General features: G+C 39.9%; 1 protein-coding gene across 2 annotated transcripts; it reads left to right on the forward strand.

Annotated features, from left to right (window-relative positions):
• Positions 1 to 3,209: 3,209 nt before the first annotated feature.
• si:ch73-52e5.2 (protein THEM6) lies at positions 3,210 to 17,148 on the forward strand. 2 transcript variants are annotated; one of them, XM_061921023.1, is made up of 5 exons: positions 3,210 to 3,640; positions 3,727 to 3,813; positions 9,686 to 10,190; positions 15,952 to 16,055; positions 16,521 to 17,148. In XM_061921023.1, the coding sequence occupies exons 3-5, from the start codon at positions 9,690 to 9,692 to the stop codon at positions 16,534 to 16,536; spliced, it is 621 nt and encodes a 206-aa protein (XP_061777007.1). In that variant the 5' UTR covers positions 3,210 to 3,640; positions 3,727 to 3,813; positions 9,686 to 9,689; the 3' UTR covers positions 16,537 to 17,148. The 2 variants fall into 2 exon arrangements, with proteins under 2 accessions (XP_061777007.1, XP_061777006.1); XM_061921022.1 differs by lacking the exon at positions 3,727 to 3,813 and having other exon boundaries at positions 3,239 to 3,640; positions 16,521 to 16,928.
• Positions 17,149 to 17,993: the final 845 nt, after the last annotated feature.

The following is a 17,993-nucleotide window of genomic DNA, read 5'->3' on the forward strand; positions in this document are numbered from 1 at the left end:
TGAGTTTTGGGGTTTGGTTTTTGCATTAGATCGCAATTTTCGCCAGTCCTTATGTGTGCGCCAAGTTTGGTGACTTTTGAAGCATTTTAAAGGGGTCAAATTACAGCGCAAAGATGCAAAAATTAGATTTTTTGCGAACATTTTATTTTGAAGGGGTTTTTGCCAACTTCCTGTAGATTTTTGCTGAAAGAAGTGAGTGTATGAAAATTGGGTCTAAGTCAGACCTACATAGGAGTTTTTTGTTTCATGTCGCTATGACATTCCTAACAGAAGTTACATGCAGTTTTGTCTGTAATTTTTTCCTAGGGGTCGCTAGAGCGCAATTTTCATTTAGGGGGATTGGTTGCTTAATATGTTGGGAAGGTTTGCTATACCGACGTGTGTGTCAAATTTGGTGAGTTTTGAAGCATGTTAAGGGGGTCAAATTACAGCGCGTAGGTGGGGAATAATAATAAAACACAGCAGTTTCAATAGGGTCCTTTGCCATAGGCAGGGCGGACCCTCAATAGAGGCAGCTCACTGGTAAGTGCTGCTATTTGAGCTATTTTTTAGAACAGGCCAGCGGGCGACTCATCCGCGTTGGTGACTCCTGACAGTCACATGTTACCAGCACCCGGAAGTGGCACCAGTCCGCCGGCAACTTATCAAAACTCTGTTCTGTACTTTTAATCAGAAGGGTTCAATCTCTCTCCTGTGCGAGTTTGAAGCCAAAACAACAAACACACTCAGAGGAGATAAAGTTTGAAGAAAGGTGACCGGTTTTTACAAAACTTTTGTTTTGAAGGGGGATTGCAAACTTACTGTTGATTTTTGTTGGGGGTTGTCAATCTATGAAATGTAGGTCTAAGCGAGACCTACATAGAGGTTTTTGTTTCATGTCTCTCCGACATTCTTACCGGAAGTTACAAGCAGTTTTGTCTGTGTTTTCTTCCTAGGAGCAGTTTTTTCAGTGTTTTATTCAAAAATAGCGGTAGAGCCCAATTTTGAGTTTTGGGGTTTGGTTTTTGCATTAGATCGCAATTTTCGCCAGTCCTTATGTGTGCGCCAAGTTTGGTGACTTTTGAAGCATTTTAAAGGGGTCAAATTACAGCGCAAAGATGCAAAAATTAGATTTTTTGCGAACATTTTATTTTGAAGGGTTTTTTGCCAACTTCCTGTAGATTTTTTCTGAAAGAAGTGAGTGTATGAAAATTGGGTCTAAGTCAGACCTACATAGGAGTTTTTGTTTCATGTCGCTATGGCATTCCTAACAGAAGTTACATGCAGTTTTGTCTGTAATTTATTTTCCTAGGGGGCGCTAGAGCGCAATTTTCATTTAGGGGGATTGGTTGCTTAATATGTTGGGAAGGTTTGCTATACCGACGTGTGTGTCAAATTTGGTGAGTTTTGAAGCATGTTAAGGGGGTCAAATTACAGCGCGTAGGTGGGGAATAATAATAAAACACAGCAGTTTCAATAGGGTCCTTGGCCCATGGCAAAGGAATAGAGGCAGCTCACTGGTAAGTGCTGCTATTTGAGCTATTTTTTAGAACAGGCCAGCGGGCGACTCATCCGCGTTGGTGACTCCTGACATAGTCACGTGTTACCAGCACCCGGAAGTGGCACCAGTCCGCCGGCAACTTATCAAAACTCTGTTCTGTACTTTTAATCAGAAGGGTTCAATCTCTCTCCTGTGCGAGTTTGAAGCCAAAACAACAAACACACTCAGAGGAGATAATGTTTGAAGAAAGGTGACCGGTTTTTACAAAACTTTTGTTTTGAAGGGGGCTTGCAAACTTACTGTTGATTTTTGTTGGGGGTTGTCAATCTATGAAATGTAGGTCTAAGCGAGACCTACATAGAGGTTTTTGTTTCATGTCTCTCCGACATTCTTACCGGAAGTTACAAGCAGTTTTGTCTGTGTTTTCTTCCTAGGAGCAGTTTTTTCAGTGTTTTATTCAAAAATAGCGGTAGAGCCCAATTTTGAGTTTTGGGGTTTGGTTTTTTTCATTAGATCGCAATTTTCGCCAGTCCTTATGTGTGCGCCAAGTTTGGTGACTTTTGAAGCATTTTAAAGGGGTCAAATTACAGCGCAAAGATGTAAAAATTAGATTTTTTTGCGAACATTTTATTTTGAAGGGTTTTTTGCCAACTTCCTGTAGATTTTTGCTGAAAGAAGTGAGTGTATGAAAATTGGGTCTAAGTCAGACCTACATAGGAGTTTTTTGTTTCATGTCGCTATGACATTCCTAACAGAAGTTACATGCAGTTTTGTCTGTAATTTATTTTCCTAGGGGGCGCTAGAGCGCAATTTTCATTTAGGGGGATTGGTTGCTTAATATGTTGGGAAGGTTTGCTATACCGACGTGTGTGTCAAATTTGGTGAGTTTTGAAGCATGTTAAGGGGGTCAAATTACAGCGCGTAGGTGCGGAATAATAATAAAACACAGCAGTTTCAATAGGGTCCTTTGCCATAGGCAGGGCGGACCCTAAATAGAGGCAGCTCACTGGTAAGTGCTGCTATTTGAGCTATTTTTAGAACAGGCCAGCGGGCGACTCATCCGCGTTGGTGACTCCTGACATAGTCACGTGTTACCAGCACCCGGAAGTGGCACCAGTCCGCCGGCAACTTATCAAAACTCTGTTCTGTACTTTTAATCAGAAGGGTTCAATCTCTCTCCTGTGCGAGTTTGAAGCCAAAACAACAAACACACTCAGAGGAGATAATGTTTGAAGAAAGGTGACCGGTTTTTACAAAACTTTTGTTTTGAAGGGGGATTGCAAACTTACTGTTGATTTTTGTTGGGGGTTGTCAATCTATGAAATGTAGGTCTAAGCGAGACCTACATAGAGGTTTTCGTTTCATGTCTCTCTGACATTCTTACCGGAAGTTCCAAGCAGTTTTGTCTGTGTTTTCTTCCTAGGAGCAGTTTTTTCAGTGTTTTATTCAAAAATAGCGGTAGAGCCCAATTTTGAGTTTTGGGGTTTGGTTTTTTTTCATTAGATCGCAATTTTCGCCAGTCCTTATGTGTGTGCCAAGTTTGGTGACTTTTGAAGCATTTTAAAGGGGTCAAATTACAGCGCAAAGATGCAAAAATTAGATTTTTTGCGAACATTTTATTTTGAAGGGGTTTTTGCCAACTTCCTTTCATACACTCACTTGCTGAAAGAAGTGAGTGTATGAAAATTGGGTCTAAGTCAGACCTACATAGGAGTTTTTTGTTTCATGTCGCTATGACATTCCTAACAGAAGTTACATGCAGTTTTGTCTGTAATTTTTTCCTAGGGGTCGCTAGAGCGCAATTTTCATTTTGGGGGATTGGTTGCTTAATATGTTGGGAAGGTTTGCTATACCGACGTGTGTGTCAAATTTGGTGAGTTTTGAAGCATGTTAAGGGGGTCAAATTACAGCGCGTAGGTGCGGAATAATAATAAAACACAGCAGTTTCAATAGGGTCCTTTGCCCATGGCAAAGGAATAGAGGCAGCTCACTGGTAAGTGCTGCTATTTGAGCTATTTTTAGAACAGGCCAGCGGGCGACTCATCCGCGTTGGTGACTCCTGACATAGTCACGTGTTACCAGCACCCGGAAGTGGCACCAGTCCGCCGGCAACTTCATCCCGCCCAGCATCAAATGTTCCAACTCTCTTCTCAACGCACGGTAGGCTATGTCGCCATAAAGCCACGAAGCTAACGCACTAGTGGTTGCATTTCTTTATTGCTGTTTTTTTTTTTGTGATCGCTCAGTTAAACGTCGGCGGGTCTTTGACGAGGAGGACTAGCATTAGCACCGGCTAACAAGCTGTCATCAGTTAGCCTGCTCGTCCTTTCAAGGTTGAAGACAACATCTTTTGCTTGCTTTCTTAACCTCACGTCTTTTAAAGCAACTGTGTCACGTTCTTAGCCCTCCTCAGACCAAATAGGTAAAATACTACCTGCCAGTGACAGCACACAGCTGCACTGTTAATGTAGACTGACCATACGTCCTCTTTTCCCCGGACATGTCCTCTTTTGCGGGGCTGTCCGGGCGGAATTTCCTAAATGCCTCAAAAGTCCGGTATTTTGAGTTAGGGTTGCGTGTTCGGTATTTTCGATGTACGAAGGTTAAGAAGGGGTTAAAAACAAATTGTGAAGGTGTGTGCGCACGCAGCAGCATTCGTGAGGGAGGGACAGAGAGAGCAAGAGAGTTATGATAAACGCGCATGCGTCGCCATGGTAGATGATGATAGATTTATCAGAATTAGGGGTGTCAAAAGTGTGCCCCGGAGGCCATTTGCGGCCCGCAGCTAATGTTTTAAAGGCCTACTGAAATGAGATTTTCTTATTTAACCTTCCTCTTGTGTTAGCTTTCTGTTACCATCTCTTATGTTAACGGGTCGGTTTTGACCCATGTCTTAAATCAGCTGTAAAATACACTAAAAACAATTGTTTCTCATCTCTTGGTTACCTCGTTAGGCTTCCTTATCCTTGAAAATGTTGGTTTTAATATTTTTGGTGTGGGGCATTGGGCCTTTTTTTGTCAGTATACCCCTCGATTTCAATTTTTAAAAATGGTAAAACGAACCTCAAGAGAATCATATAAATAAAAAAAAAGGTTGTTGTGTTACCTAACTATTACTAAGGGGTATTAGAACACGTCTCTTAAATAAATGTGTTTTATTTATTTTTTTCATTTTAAGAATTTTAACTATAGTAACATCTATGGTGTTACGGGTCAATTTCGACCCATATATATTTACTTCAAGAAAAAGGCTAAAACGTATGTTTTCAGCAACAGAAATCCAACATCAAACAAACAACAACCAATCAAGCAAATGAAACCAAGAGAAATAGATTTCTAGTTCCAAAACTAATAAAAAAAACTAAATCAGAGTGGCAAAAAGTGACACTTTTAGTGTCCGTCTTTTGTTTGTTTTTGTACAGGATAACAAGGTAAAATGAGAATCCACTAAAGCTCACATGATTGGGAGAGGAGCTGGCTGTCAGTGTGTTCAGTTTTGGCTCTTATCATTGCTTTATCATCTTAGTTTTATAACTGGGTCGAAACCGACCCTAACAACACCAAGGGCATAATTTCTACCAGAGCATTTTATAATTTAGTGAAAAAAATCAAAATGTTTTATTTTGTTGACAAAGAGGTTCCTGACAAAGTCAAAAAGCTTTGATGCAAAAAAATAAATGTATGTGGTGTTTTTATGCATTTAAAAACTAAAACGGGTCGGTGCCGACCCTAACACAAGACGAAGGTTAAAAGGGGATAGCAGGTCCATTCTATGTGTTATACTTGATCATTTCGCGATATTGCTATATTTTTGCTGAAAGGATTTAGTAGAGAACATCCACGATAAAGTTCGCAACTGGAGAAAAGCCCTGCCTCTACCGGAAGTCGCAGACGATGATGTCACATGTTTGATGGCGTTGTCACGCCAAATTTCTTCCCCCCACAAAAACCTTCCCCCCCCTATTTACTTCCGGGGTCATGATTAATACAGACGTTTTGTTAACGCTATATTATAAAAATACAGACATTTTGTTAACGCTATATTATAAAAAAAAATTAAAAAACAATTTACAAACACAAGCTATGGGATGACGCATTTACTTCCGGGGTCACGTTTCCTCTTATGTCATCCCATAGCTTGTGTTTGTAAATTGTTTTTTAATTTTTTTTTATAATTAACGTTAACAAAACGTCTGTATTTTTATAATACAGCGTTATATTTTTATAATATAGCGTTAACAAAACGTCTGTATTAATCATGACCCCGGAAGTAAATGGGGGGTTGTAGGGAGAAGAAATTTTGCGTGAGAGCTCCTCATATATTCACATGATTTTAATGGGAGCCTCCAACAAAAACAGTGATTCGGACCGAGAAAACGACAATTTCCCCATTAATTTGAGCGAGGATGAAAGATTCGTGTTTGAGGATATTGATAGCGACGGACTAGGAAAAAAAAATAAAAAAATGCGGTAGCATTGGGACGTATTCCGATGTTTTTAAACACATTTAGTAGGATAATTCTGGGAAATCCCTTATCTTTCTATTGTGTTGCTAGTGTTTTAGTGAGTTTAATAGTACCTGATAGTCGGAGGTGTATGTCCACGGGTGTCGACGGCAGCTGTACGGACGACACAAGCTCAGCTGACATCCGGTAAGTGGCGACTTTTCAACCACAATTTTCTCACCGAAACCTGCTGGTTGACATTCGGTTGGGATCCATGTCTGCTTGACTGCGCTCTGATCCATAGTAAAGTTTCAGCTCTGGGAATTTTAAACAAGGAATCACCATGTGTTTGTGTGGCTAAAGGCTAACGCTTCCCAACTCCATCTTTCTACTGTGACTTCTCCAATATTAATTGAACAAATTGCAAAAGATTCAGCAACACAGATGTCTAAAATACTGTGTAATTATGCCGTTAAAGCAGACGACTTTTAGCTGTGTGTGTGTGCGTAGCGCTCATACTTCCTAAAAACGCGAGACGTCCTGCGTACACGTTTCCAAGATGAAACTCTTGGGAAATTTAAAATTGTAATTTAGTAAACTAAAAAAGCTGTATTGGCATGTGTTGCAATGTTAATATTTCATCATTGATATATAAACTATCAGACTGCGTGGTGGGTAGTAGTGGGTTTCAGTAGGCCTTTTAGTAGGTCCATGGCACATTCTAGAAATACTATTAAATTAAACAAAAACATTAAAAAAAGTGAAAAAAAAACCTTAAAGGTGAAATGTAATTTAGAAAAAGTTGCAATGTTGACTGATATCATTGCTCAAAACATAATATTCAATCAAAATCAATGTTATTATGAATTATTGACCTATCCAAGGTTCCCATTTCATCACATCAAATATTCCACTTTGAAAAATATTTTTGGTGGAAGATTCTGCATATTTTGTGCGTTTGCCATTAAAAACATAGTTTTGTTGACAAAAAAAGGGCGGAAAACCAACAACACAAAAAGAACTAAAACATTTTGAAATGAGGGATGTAGACTCAAGAGATTTTAGTGTTAAATATAAAATGTATGTATGCCCTGGCACACCATTATCATCATTTCATGACCCAAGCAAAACACTTTTTACACTTTTATACTGAAATAAATACACCTACAATTTATTGTTGGTTGGACTGGACTCTCGCGGCTGTGTTGGATCCACTATGGACTGAACTTTTCACAGTATCATGTTAGACACGCTCGACATCCTTTGCTTTCGGTCCCCTAGAGGGGGCGGGGGGTGGGGGGGTGCCCACATATGTGGTCCTCTCCAAGGTTCTCCTAGTCCTCATTGTCACCGACGTCCCACTGGGTGTGAGTTTTCCTTGCCCTTATGTGGGCCTACTGAGGATGTCGTAGTGGTTTGTGCAGCCCTTTGAGACACTAGTGATTTAGGGCTATATAAATGAACATTGATTGATTAAATAAAAACAGAAAAAACTACCAGCAGCGGTAAAGTTCAAATCCATGAAGAAAAGAAGAAAGTGAATGAATGTTTATAACTGAATACATTTACATATGCATACAAAATAGTTTTATTTTTTTAATGGATGAAGTAACGTTTATGACGACCTTTTTCCAAAACACAACATGGAATGTTAGATATAACAGGATAATGCATACGTTTATCATTTTCTTTTTCAAAACGCTTACAAAAAAGTGGTACCCTAAAAATGTACTAAGGCAGTGGTTCTCAACCTTTTTTCAGTGATGTACCCCCTGTGAACATTTTTTTAATACAAGTACCCCCTAATCAGAGCAAAGCATTTTTGGTTGAAAAAAAGAGATAAAGAAGTAAAATACAGCACTATGTCATCAGTTTCTCATTTATTAAATTGTATAACAGTGCAAAATATTGCTCATTTGTAGTGGTCTTTCTTGAACTATTTGAAAAAAAAAGATATAAAAATAACCAAAAACTTGTTGAAAAATAAACAAGTGATTCAATTATAAATAAAGATTTCTACACATAGAAGTAATCATCAACTTAATGTGCCCTCTTTGGGGATTGTAATAGAGATCCATCTGGATTCATTAACTTATTTCTAAACATTTATCCACAAAAAAAGAAATCTTTAACATCAATATTTATGGAACATGTCCACAAAAAGTCTAGCTGTCAACACTGAATATTGCATTGTTGCATTTTTTTCCCACAGTTTATGAACTTACATTCCTTTTTTGTTGAATAATTATTCAATAAATATATTTATATAGGATTTTTAAATTGTTGCTATTTGTAGAATATTTTTAAAAAATCTCACATACCCCTTGGCATACCTTCAAGTACCCCCAGGGGTACACGTACCCCCATTTGAGAACCACTGTACTAAGGGACCCCATTTGTATGACTTGATGACTTGTGTTTTCTTTTTTTAATAATTTTTTTAATGGATGAAGTAACGTTTATAACAACCTTTTTCCAAAACACAACATGGAATGTTAGATATAACAGGATAATGCATATGTTTATATATTTTCTTCAAAACGCTTACAAAAAAGTGGTACCCTAGAAATGTACTAAGGGACCCCATTTTTATGACTTGATGGGGTCCCTGGGACCCCATTTTTAAAAGTTCCTAGCGCCAACACTGCTGTCAACATAGGAGAAAAAATGCTTTATTTAAATGAATATATTATTTATAAAGCAAGTTCGAGTATCATTGGCAAATTTTCACCGAGTCCCGGCCTTGGAACGCATATATGTGTCCTCTTTTTGGGATTTCAGAATATGGTCTACGGCATCACATTAGTGCCAAAAATCCAAGCGCATAAAAACTGTTATCGCGCGCTGATTCTCCACCCTTGTGGTGTCTTTGTGCGCACGCGCGGCGCCTTTTTGGCACTTTGTGGGCGGTTATGCTTACACGGCCCCTCCTTTCTGATTGGTCAGGCGAAAATAGCTGAGGGCCAATCAGAAGTATAGCAGGGCGGGTCATCTTCAATATGTATCAAGATAATACAGCTCCTGTCGACAAACACATTCTAAAAAGTCCAAATTTAGAGGAGTTGTGGAAATTGCCAATTGAATTTTATCTAAAAGTCTTTGAAGGAGGTAATGTCTCATCTGTTGAGAGAACATCACATGGTTAATGAAGTTTTAAGATCAGTATCTCTCTTTTCATACACATACAACCAGTCCACAGATGTCAGTCAATGATGGAAATTATACATTCAGATATGTTTTTGTTCCTCACTTGTCTGTTTTGAAAAATATTTTTATTTATTTAGTATTTGTGATTGATTGATACTTTTATTAGTAGATTGCACAGTACAGTACATATTCCGTACAATTGACCACTAAATAGTAACACCCGAATAAGTTTTTCAACTTGTTTAAGTCGGGGTCCACGTTAATCAATTCATGTGTATGTAAATATTGAAGGTATGCCACTAAATTTGGACTTTTTAAGAATGTGTTTGTCGACAGAAGCTGTATTATCTTGATACATATTGATGACCCGCCCTGCTATACTTCTGATTGGCCTTCAGCTATTTTCACCTGACCAATCAGAAAGGAGGGGCTGTGTAAGAATAACCGCCCACAAAGTGGCAAAACGAAGACGCCGCGCGCGCGCACAAAGTGGAGATTCAGCGCGCGATAATAGTTTTTATGCGCTTGGATTTTTGGCACTAATGTGACGCCATAATGGTCAGCCTAGTTAATGGGAAGGCAGATATTGGTAATATCGTGTGTTTTGTTCCAGAGACATGATGCTGCTGGTGCTTGCAGCCCTCCTGCTGCTCTTCTGCACCCTGGACGTGTGGTACTTCCTGCGAGGGGCGCAGGTCTTCGTCACCACCTTCTTCCAGCCCAAGGTTAAGGACATCCTGGCAGAGGGAAGTGTGCACGGCATAGTCCTCCCCCACGACGTGGACTACAAAGGCCACATGAACAACTCCCGCTACCTGAGGGAGTGCGACTTTGCCCGCTTCCACCACAACATGTGCAACGGCATCTTCATGGCCTTGTTCAGGATGGGGGCCAAAATGGTGGTGGGGGCCTCCACCATCCGCTACCGCCGCTCCCTGGCGTTCGGCGAGGCTTTCGAGATCCGGACCAAAGTGGTGGGATGGGATGACAAGGCGTTTTACTTGGAGCAGCGCTTTGTGTCCAAGAAAGATGGCTTCGTGTCGGCCGTGTTGCTCTGCAAGCAGAGTGTGGTGCGCAGCAGCCCCGAGAGCATCATTGACTTTGTCTGCAAAAGGAAGGTGAGTTGCACAGAACGAACGAGTCTTTTGAGTGAACGTACTGAACCGAATCACTTCAGGAACTGATTCGTTCCTTTCTCAGTTCAGTTGAGCTCCGCTGCGACCATGCCGGTATGAGAGGAACTAGCGCATTTTGTGACTCACTGAACCCTCGACGTCGGCGTCATCTTGGGGGCGGGGGGAGAGACTGAGCGAACGATTCGTTCATCGCGGATTAACGACATGAATCACTCAGTGAACGACAACGCTCTCGTGATATTTTGATATTTTCTTTGTTATGTTTTAAACGTAGCCTACAGAAAATTTTGTTTTTATTTTGGCATTTCTGGCTCATAATTTATTGTTTTTATTTTGAAGGTATTTATTTTCTTTTTGTTTGCATAAACATTTAGTTTTTATGTTGGCATTTGTTAAGGGTTTCTTAATTCAATATTTGTTTTTGCAGAGAGCGATTCACGTCTGTCGCCCTCTGGCCCACAGAACTGTAGCTGAGTGATTCAGGCTCGCTTCACGAACCTACAAAAACTGACTGGTTGTTGCTGAGTGAATCCCGTTCGCGCTGCACTCACTCACTCATTCAGAATCAGGACTCGCGATTCGCGAACCTACTGACACAGAACTGACTGTGTCTCGTGGAGGTTGACGTCACATTGAGGATCTCGTCCAGTCACTGTGCGCTAGACATGCGCGGATAGGCAATTATATAATCCGCAACCGCATCACCAAAGTCGTCATCCACCCGCCGTCCACCCGAACCAACATTTTATCAGAACCGCAACCGCCCGCCACCCGCCCGCTGAAATACATCAGAGGTCGGCCGCCTTTACCACTCACAAAGCTATTTAAACCCGTTTCACAGAGTAACGAAGACAATGGGAGCCGCTAACGTTCTAGCGAATATCCAATGGCGTTCATCCTGATGACAAGAATGAGGGCGGGGCTGTCAAGCCATTGCCGTTGACACGTTCAGCAACATGTACAAACCGATTGTTAGTCCGGCAACATGTTGTGTGCAGCTTCCGCAATCACACGTACAAGATTGAAAGGCATACTGGGTGATACAGAGTACACTGATGGTTGTGATATAAACAATTTTAACACTCTTACTAATATGCGCCACGCTGTGAAGCCTCACCAAACAAGATTGACAAACACATTTCGGGAGAACATAGAATAGAATTTGAGTCAAATAGAATTTAAAAATCCAAGAAAATATTTTAAAGACTTGGTCTTCACTTGTTTAAATAATTTTTTTTTTTTTTTTACTTTGCTTCTTATAACTTTCAGAAAGACAATTTTAGAGAAAAAATACAACCTTAAAAATGATTTTAGGATTTTTAAACACTTATACATTTTTACCTTTTAAATTCCTTCCTCTTCTTTCCTGACAATTTAAATCAATGTTCAAGTAAATAAATTGTTTTTATTGTAAAGAATAATAAATAAACTTTAATTTAATTCTTTATTTTAGCTTCTGTTTTTTCGACAAAGAATATTTGTGAAATATTTCTTCAAACTTATGATTAAAATAAATAAAAAAATATTCTGGCAAATCTAGAAAATCTTTAGAATCAAATTTAAATCTTATTTCAAAGTCTTTTGAATTTCTTTAAAAATTTTTGTTCTGGAAAATCTAGAAGAAATAATGATTTGTCTTTGTTAGAAATATAGTTTGGTCCAATTTGTTATATATTATAACAAAATGCAGATTGGATTTTAACCTATTTAAAACATGTCATCAAAATTCTAAAATTAATCTTAATCAGGAAAAATGACTAATGCTGTTCCATAATTTTTTTTTTTTTTTTTTTCAAAAAGATTCGAATTAGCTAGTTTTTCTCTTCTTTTTTAGATTTTTAAGATAAACTATGTTTCAAAATTTAATTTTCATTTTTTTCCTGTTTTCTCCTCTTTTAAACCATTCGATTAAGTGTTTTTTTCATCATTTATTCTCTACAAAAAACCTTCCATAAAAGGAAAAAAAATATACGACGGAATGACGGACAGAAATACCCATTTTTTATATGTATATAGATTTATTTATTAAAGTTAAATTGAGCAAATTGGCTATTTCTGGCAATTTTTTTCAAGTGTGTATCAAACTGGTAGCCCTTCGCATTAATCAGTACCCAAGAAGTAGCTCTTAGTTTCAAAAAGGTTGGTGACCCCTGCTGTATATTATTCACATGTAAAAAATACCTAAGTGTTTGTTGTCTATAGTGAGCAAACTGTGGGGATCAATAAAGTACTTTCTATTGTATTCTATTCCATTCTTTTCTATTGTATTCTATTATTCCACGGGTTCGAAATTAAGTGAGGGTGACCAGCCTCATTTTATAAGCAGGTTTCCCTGAAAAAACTAACTCATTAATACTGCAAAATACTTTAATCACTGTGCAACTGCACCGAAAATATAACCCACTGATTTTGTGCTTACCCAAGACTAAAAGTAAGCAGGCAACATGCTTTTTTCCAAAATACTGTATGTTGTTTGTCCCCTCCCAATGCTAACAGCCTACTAAATGCTACATGTCTCGCTGAATAAAACATGCTTTTCTTCTAACTTACCAGTTTGAAAACGCTGTCCACACACCAACATGGACCAGGTGATGGCAATAAGTCATGTTTGATCGTCTCATGGCTGCAATCCAGGCTGTTCACTGTCTCTTTGGGAACGACATAACCCAACTTCCTCTGACTTTGCTTGCATGCTGGAAATGAGAAAAATCTCACAACTCCCTTTTTTCCTGAAGCCATCATGACCACAATTATGGCAGTTATTGATGCACCACGTTTGTGCCATGTTTTGAACTTGTTAAAGAAAAAAACAAAGATTAAGCGCACAGTCTGCCAATAAAGGGGGAACATTATCACAATTTTAAAAGGGTTATAAACAACAAAAATCAGTTCCCAGTGGCTTGTTGTATTTTTGGAACATTTTTTCAAAATTTTACCGATCTCGGAATATCCCTAAATAAAGCTTTAAAGTGCCTTATTTTCGCTATCTTCAAAACCACTATCCATTTTCCTGTGACGTCATACAGTGCTGCCAATGTAAACAAACAATGGGAATACCACAGCAAGATATATTGACATCAGCTCGGATTCAAACTCGGATTTCAGCGACTTAAGCGATTCAACAGATCACGCATGTATTGAAACAGATGGTTGGAGTATGAAAGTATTGAAGAAGAAACTGAAGCTATTGAGCGAATAGCTATTGACGCTATTCATAGCCATAGCATGGCCGAATAGCTGCGTTAGCATCGCCGGTAAAATGTGCGGACCAAACGATCAGGACTTTCGCATCTTGTGACACTGGAGCAACTTAAATCCGTCGATTGGTAAGTGTTTTTTTCGCATTAAATGTGGGTGGAAGGAAACGTAATATAGTTGCAAATGCATCCACAGGTTAGCCATTCATCTCTGTACCATGTCTGCTTTAGCACCGCCGGTAAATAGCATGTTAGCATCGATTGGCGTAGCATGTTAGCATAGATTAGCTGGCAGTCAACATCAACAAAACTCACCTTTGTGAATTCGTTGACTTTATCGTTGCAAATGCATCTGCAGGTTATCCATACATCTCTGTGCCATGTCTGTCTTAGCATCGCTGGTAAAATGTGGAGACACTCCGGCACATCCAATGGGGGTCTGGCGGCAGACACTTTCGCATCTTCGGGCCAGTGGTGCAACTTGAATCCCTCCCTGTTAGTGTTGTTACACCCTCCGACAACACACCGACGAGGCATGATGTCTCCAATGTTCCAAAAAATAGTCAAAAAAACGGAAAATAACAGAGCTGAGACCCGGTGTTTGTAATGTGTTGAAAATGAATGTGTTACCTCGGCGACGTCACATTCTGACGTCATCGCCTCCAGCACGATAAACAGAAAGGCGTTTAATTCGCCAATATTCACCCATTTAGAGTTTGGAAATCGGTTAAAAAAATATATGGTCTTTTTTCTGCACCATCAAGGTATATATTGACGCTTACATAGGTCTGGTGATAATGTTAATAAAAAAAACGGAAATTTCAGTTTTTGGTCCGGCCCTCACTGACTTGGGACCATTGCAAAATGATGTGCGTCCCAAAGTCACCAGCCTTGGCGTCACTATAGACAGCCATTTTAAACTAGACAAACAAGTCAATGGCGTTTTAAAATCGTGTTTTTATCACCTTCGTCTTTTAGTAAAGGTTAAACCGTTTTTATCTTTTAACCTTTTTGAACAAGTGGTGCATGCTTTTATTTCAAGTGGCCTGGACTACTGCAATGCACTTTATGCTGGCATTAGCCAAAAAGCTCTCTCCCGGTTGCAGTTAGTCCAGAACGCGGCAGCAGGACTTTTAACAGGGGCCAGGAATTGCCAGCATATAACCCCAATTCTTCAGAGTTTGCACTGGCTCCCTGTTCATTTTAGAATTGATTTTAAAACATTGCTGTTTGTTTTTAAATCTTTACATGGACTGGCACCTCAATATATCTCGGACCTCATCCAAATTTACATTCCTGCGCGCGCTCTGAGGTCCGAGAGCCAGTTCCAGCTCCTGGTGCCCAAGACCAGACTTAAGACCAGGGGAGACTGGGCCTTCTCTGTGGTCGGCCCTAAGCTCTGGAACACTCTGCCCCTCCATGTTCAAACTGCTTCCACAGTGGAGTGTTTTAAGTCTCGTCTTAAGACCCACTTTTATTCTTTGGCTTTTAACACTACGTGAGTTGTGTGGTCCTCTGTGTTTTTTATACACTTTGATTTCTATTTTACTGTTTTAATTGATTTTACCCTTTAAAATAGCTTTTAATCATATTTGTTTTTATATTGTTTTTATTGGTTTTATATTTATTTTTTGTTTTTATTCAGTCATTGGTGGAGCATAATATATATATATATATACTTTATTTTATTTATTTATTTATTTTTTCACAATTGTTTTTACACGGCTGTGCAGCACTTTGGAGACGTTATTGTTGTTTAAATGTGCTATATAAATAAAGTGGATTGGATTGGATTGTTCCCCTTCAAACCATGAAAATAGTCGTCCAGCAGGACCCACAATGCATGCCTTTCCATGTCACACTTTCAAGCCCCCATATCAGATGCTACAAAGACCATGATGCCATTTTTTGTTGTTTTTATTGTTACTAAAGTTGACAGGCGGATCGGTGCGGCGTCTTCAGTAATGCGGACGCTGTACCGATCTGTTGTGGTGAAGAAGGAGCTGAGCCGGAAGGCAAAGCTCTCAATCTACCGGTCGATCTACGTTCCCATCCTCACCTATGGTCATGAGCTTTGGGTCATGACCGAAAGGATAAGATCACGGGTACAAGCGGCCCAAATGAGTTTGGGTCTCTCCCTTAGAGATAGGGTGAGAAGCTCTGCCATCCGGGAGGAACTCAAAGTAAAGCCGCTGCTCCTCCACATGGAGAGGAGCCAGATGAGGTGGTTCGGGCATCTGGTCAGGATGCCACCCGAACGCCTCCCTAGGGAGGTGTTTAGGGCACGTCCAATCGGTAGGAGGCCACGGGGAAGACCCAGGACACGTTGGGAAGACTATGTCTCCCGGCTGGCCTGGGAACGACTCGGGATCCCCCGGGAAGAGCTAGACGAAGTGGCTGGGGAGAGGGAAGTCTGGGTTTCCCTGCTTAGGCTGTTGCCCCCGCGACCCGACCTCGGATAAGCGGAAGAAGATGGATGGATGGAAGTTGACTTGAACGTTGAATTAGTTGTAAAATAACGGTGCTGTTTGTTTTTGTGTCATTAGATTGAATGCCCTCCGCTCCCAGATGACCTAAAGCACTGGATCAGCTTCATTTCGGCCAACAGTCAAGCCCTGAGAGCCGAGAGTGGCCTGGAGGAGAAGAACAAGTGATTGAAAGCACACTCTCACCTTGTATCATCCATCACGTATCATTAGCAGTACAGCATAGACACACATAGTAATATCAACCTTTGTAGAGGGCCAGTACTCGCCTGTTCCTGCTGTGTATTGCTTTATTGTACAGTGGGAAATGGAATACTATATTGTAGATAAGATGGTAATATGACACAAATATGAAATCCACTTTGTGCATCGTGGAGGTTCTAAATTACAAGTTGAAACATGAGTCTTGCTTCGTTTAGTCGTGGACTTTGGGCATCTTTGTTATCAGCGAGTGAAACTTCAGACGAGCATGCTGAGGTGCGTGCATGCTTTCAAACACGGGAAGGATTAGGACAAACGAAATACTTGAAACGACATCGTTAACATGCACACATTTTAAATCGGCGTTTTGCAGAAGGCATATAGAATATGAAAGGGATCATTTTGTTTTGCTTTGTTTGTATATTCAGAGGCCGGGCTGCTTGATTGGAGGTGCATGTTGTCAGGGAAGAAAGCGCAACAATCAGGACTGAAAGATGCTGATGATGTTGCAGTGCAACTTTTTCAAAAATGTGCAATACATCCTGAATATTAATTATGGTGTGAGCAATTATAAGCTGTAGGCTTTTAAAACCGTAAAATACCTGAAAAAAAATGCATTACCACTTCAGTTTGTGACCAAATTATGGTATTTATGGGGAAATATTTATATATGAAAGCTTCAGGTGTACTTTTGAATGTTATTTATGTTGATAATGCACTGACACCAAAAAATATATTTGGTATTAAGTTTAAAGCGACGTCCTTTTTATGTTGTTAGTTATTTCATGTTCATTGTTTTTAAAAGCATTTTAGATTAAAAATGCACCTTAATCCTGGATTGTGCCTGTCTTATTTTGTCTTTCGCATACATTTTGTTAAGTACATGTCAATAAACTAATGAGCACTATATACAAAGTTCCTGGACAACCAAGCTGGTTGTCAGCATGCAATGTTACATTGGAAAAAAAAATCAAGTAATCTCTTTTCTTTTTTGCTGCCGATGTCTTTAATATCATGGGCGAAACCTTCAGAATAAAAGCACATTCGCAACTTGAATTGCCGACCTTTTAGTTTTGTCATTATGTGCTCTCAAGTTTTAATATGACTATTTATACCGACACTTAGATATGTTTTCTGTTGAACAGTAAAAGGCGCCGGAAGTTGGCAGACCCGTCAGCGATCCTGTTCTGTCTCTCTAAAGCAGGGGTGCCCATTACGTCGATCTCGGAGGGGGTGTGTCAGTCGATCTCAAGCCAGGCATTAAAAAATAGACATAAAAATGAGCAATCATCAATCATACCAAGACTTCACTTTCGTCAGTTGTTTGACATTCTCGGCACCCGAGGATCTTGTGAGATGACGCTGGCTGCTGCCAGCTCATATTTAAGAAAAAAATCACTAACAGGGCGGACGCAGAGAAACACATTTTATTTCTAGACACTCCGTACCTACTGTCAAAACTCTAAAGACCGACTGCACACTTCCTGTCTTCACCATAAAAGACCTGTTTCATCCTGCCTGTGCTAACAAAATAAGAGTCTCGGAAAGCTAGCGTGCACAAGCTAGCAAGCTACGGAGTTTGATGCCAATGTATTTCTCCCCCGCCCTCAGCGACCGCTTTCTCACTTGCTTGCCCACCCGCACACTCACTGACGTCACTCACCTGCTGCCAGACATTAAAGGGCCACACACATATGCTACTCTCATAACAAAGTGTTTAAAAACGAGTATGCAAGTTGGACAAATGAGATGCCAAATCCAACCACTTTCATGTGGTATTGGACAGAAAGGAGGACTTTTTATTTCCTCCATTTGAAAATGCGGACGTTATCAGCACCACTGTCTAATTCCAATCAATGCAAGTCATCAGAATCAGGTAATACACCAACTTATATTCTTGT

Source organism: Nerophis ophidion, linkage group LG14 (assembly GCF_033978795.1).
Source record: "Nerophis ophidion isolate RoL-2023_Sa linkage group LG14, RoL_Noph_v1.0, whole genome shotgun sequence".
In the NCBI taxonomy this organism is placed as follows: domain Eukaryota; kingdom Metazoa; phylum Chordata; class Actinopteri; order Syngnathiformes; family Syngnathidae; genus Nerophis; species Nerophis ophidion.

What these genes read in the sequence shown, in the direction of transcription:
- si:ch73-52e5.2 (XM_061921023.1), top strand. Translation starts at nt 9,690, where the DNA reads ATGATGCTGCTGGTGCTTGCAGCCCTCCTGCTGCTCTTCTGCACCCTG. An exon ending in ACTTTGTCTGCAAAAGGAAG is followed by an intron (nt 10,191 to 15,951) that starts GTGAGTTGCACA and finishes TTGTGTCATTAG; the next exon opens with ATTGAATGCCCTCCGCTCCC.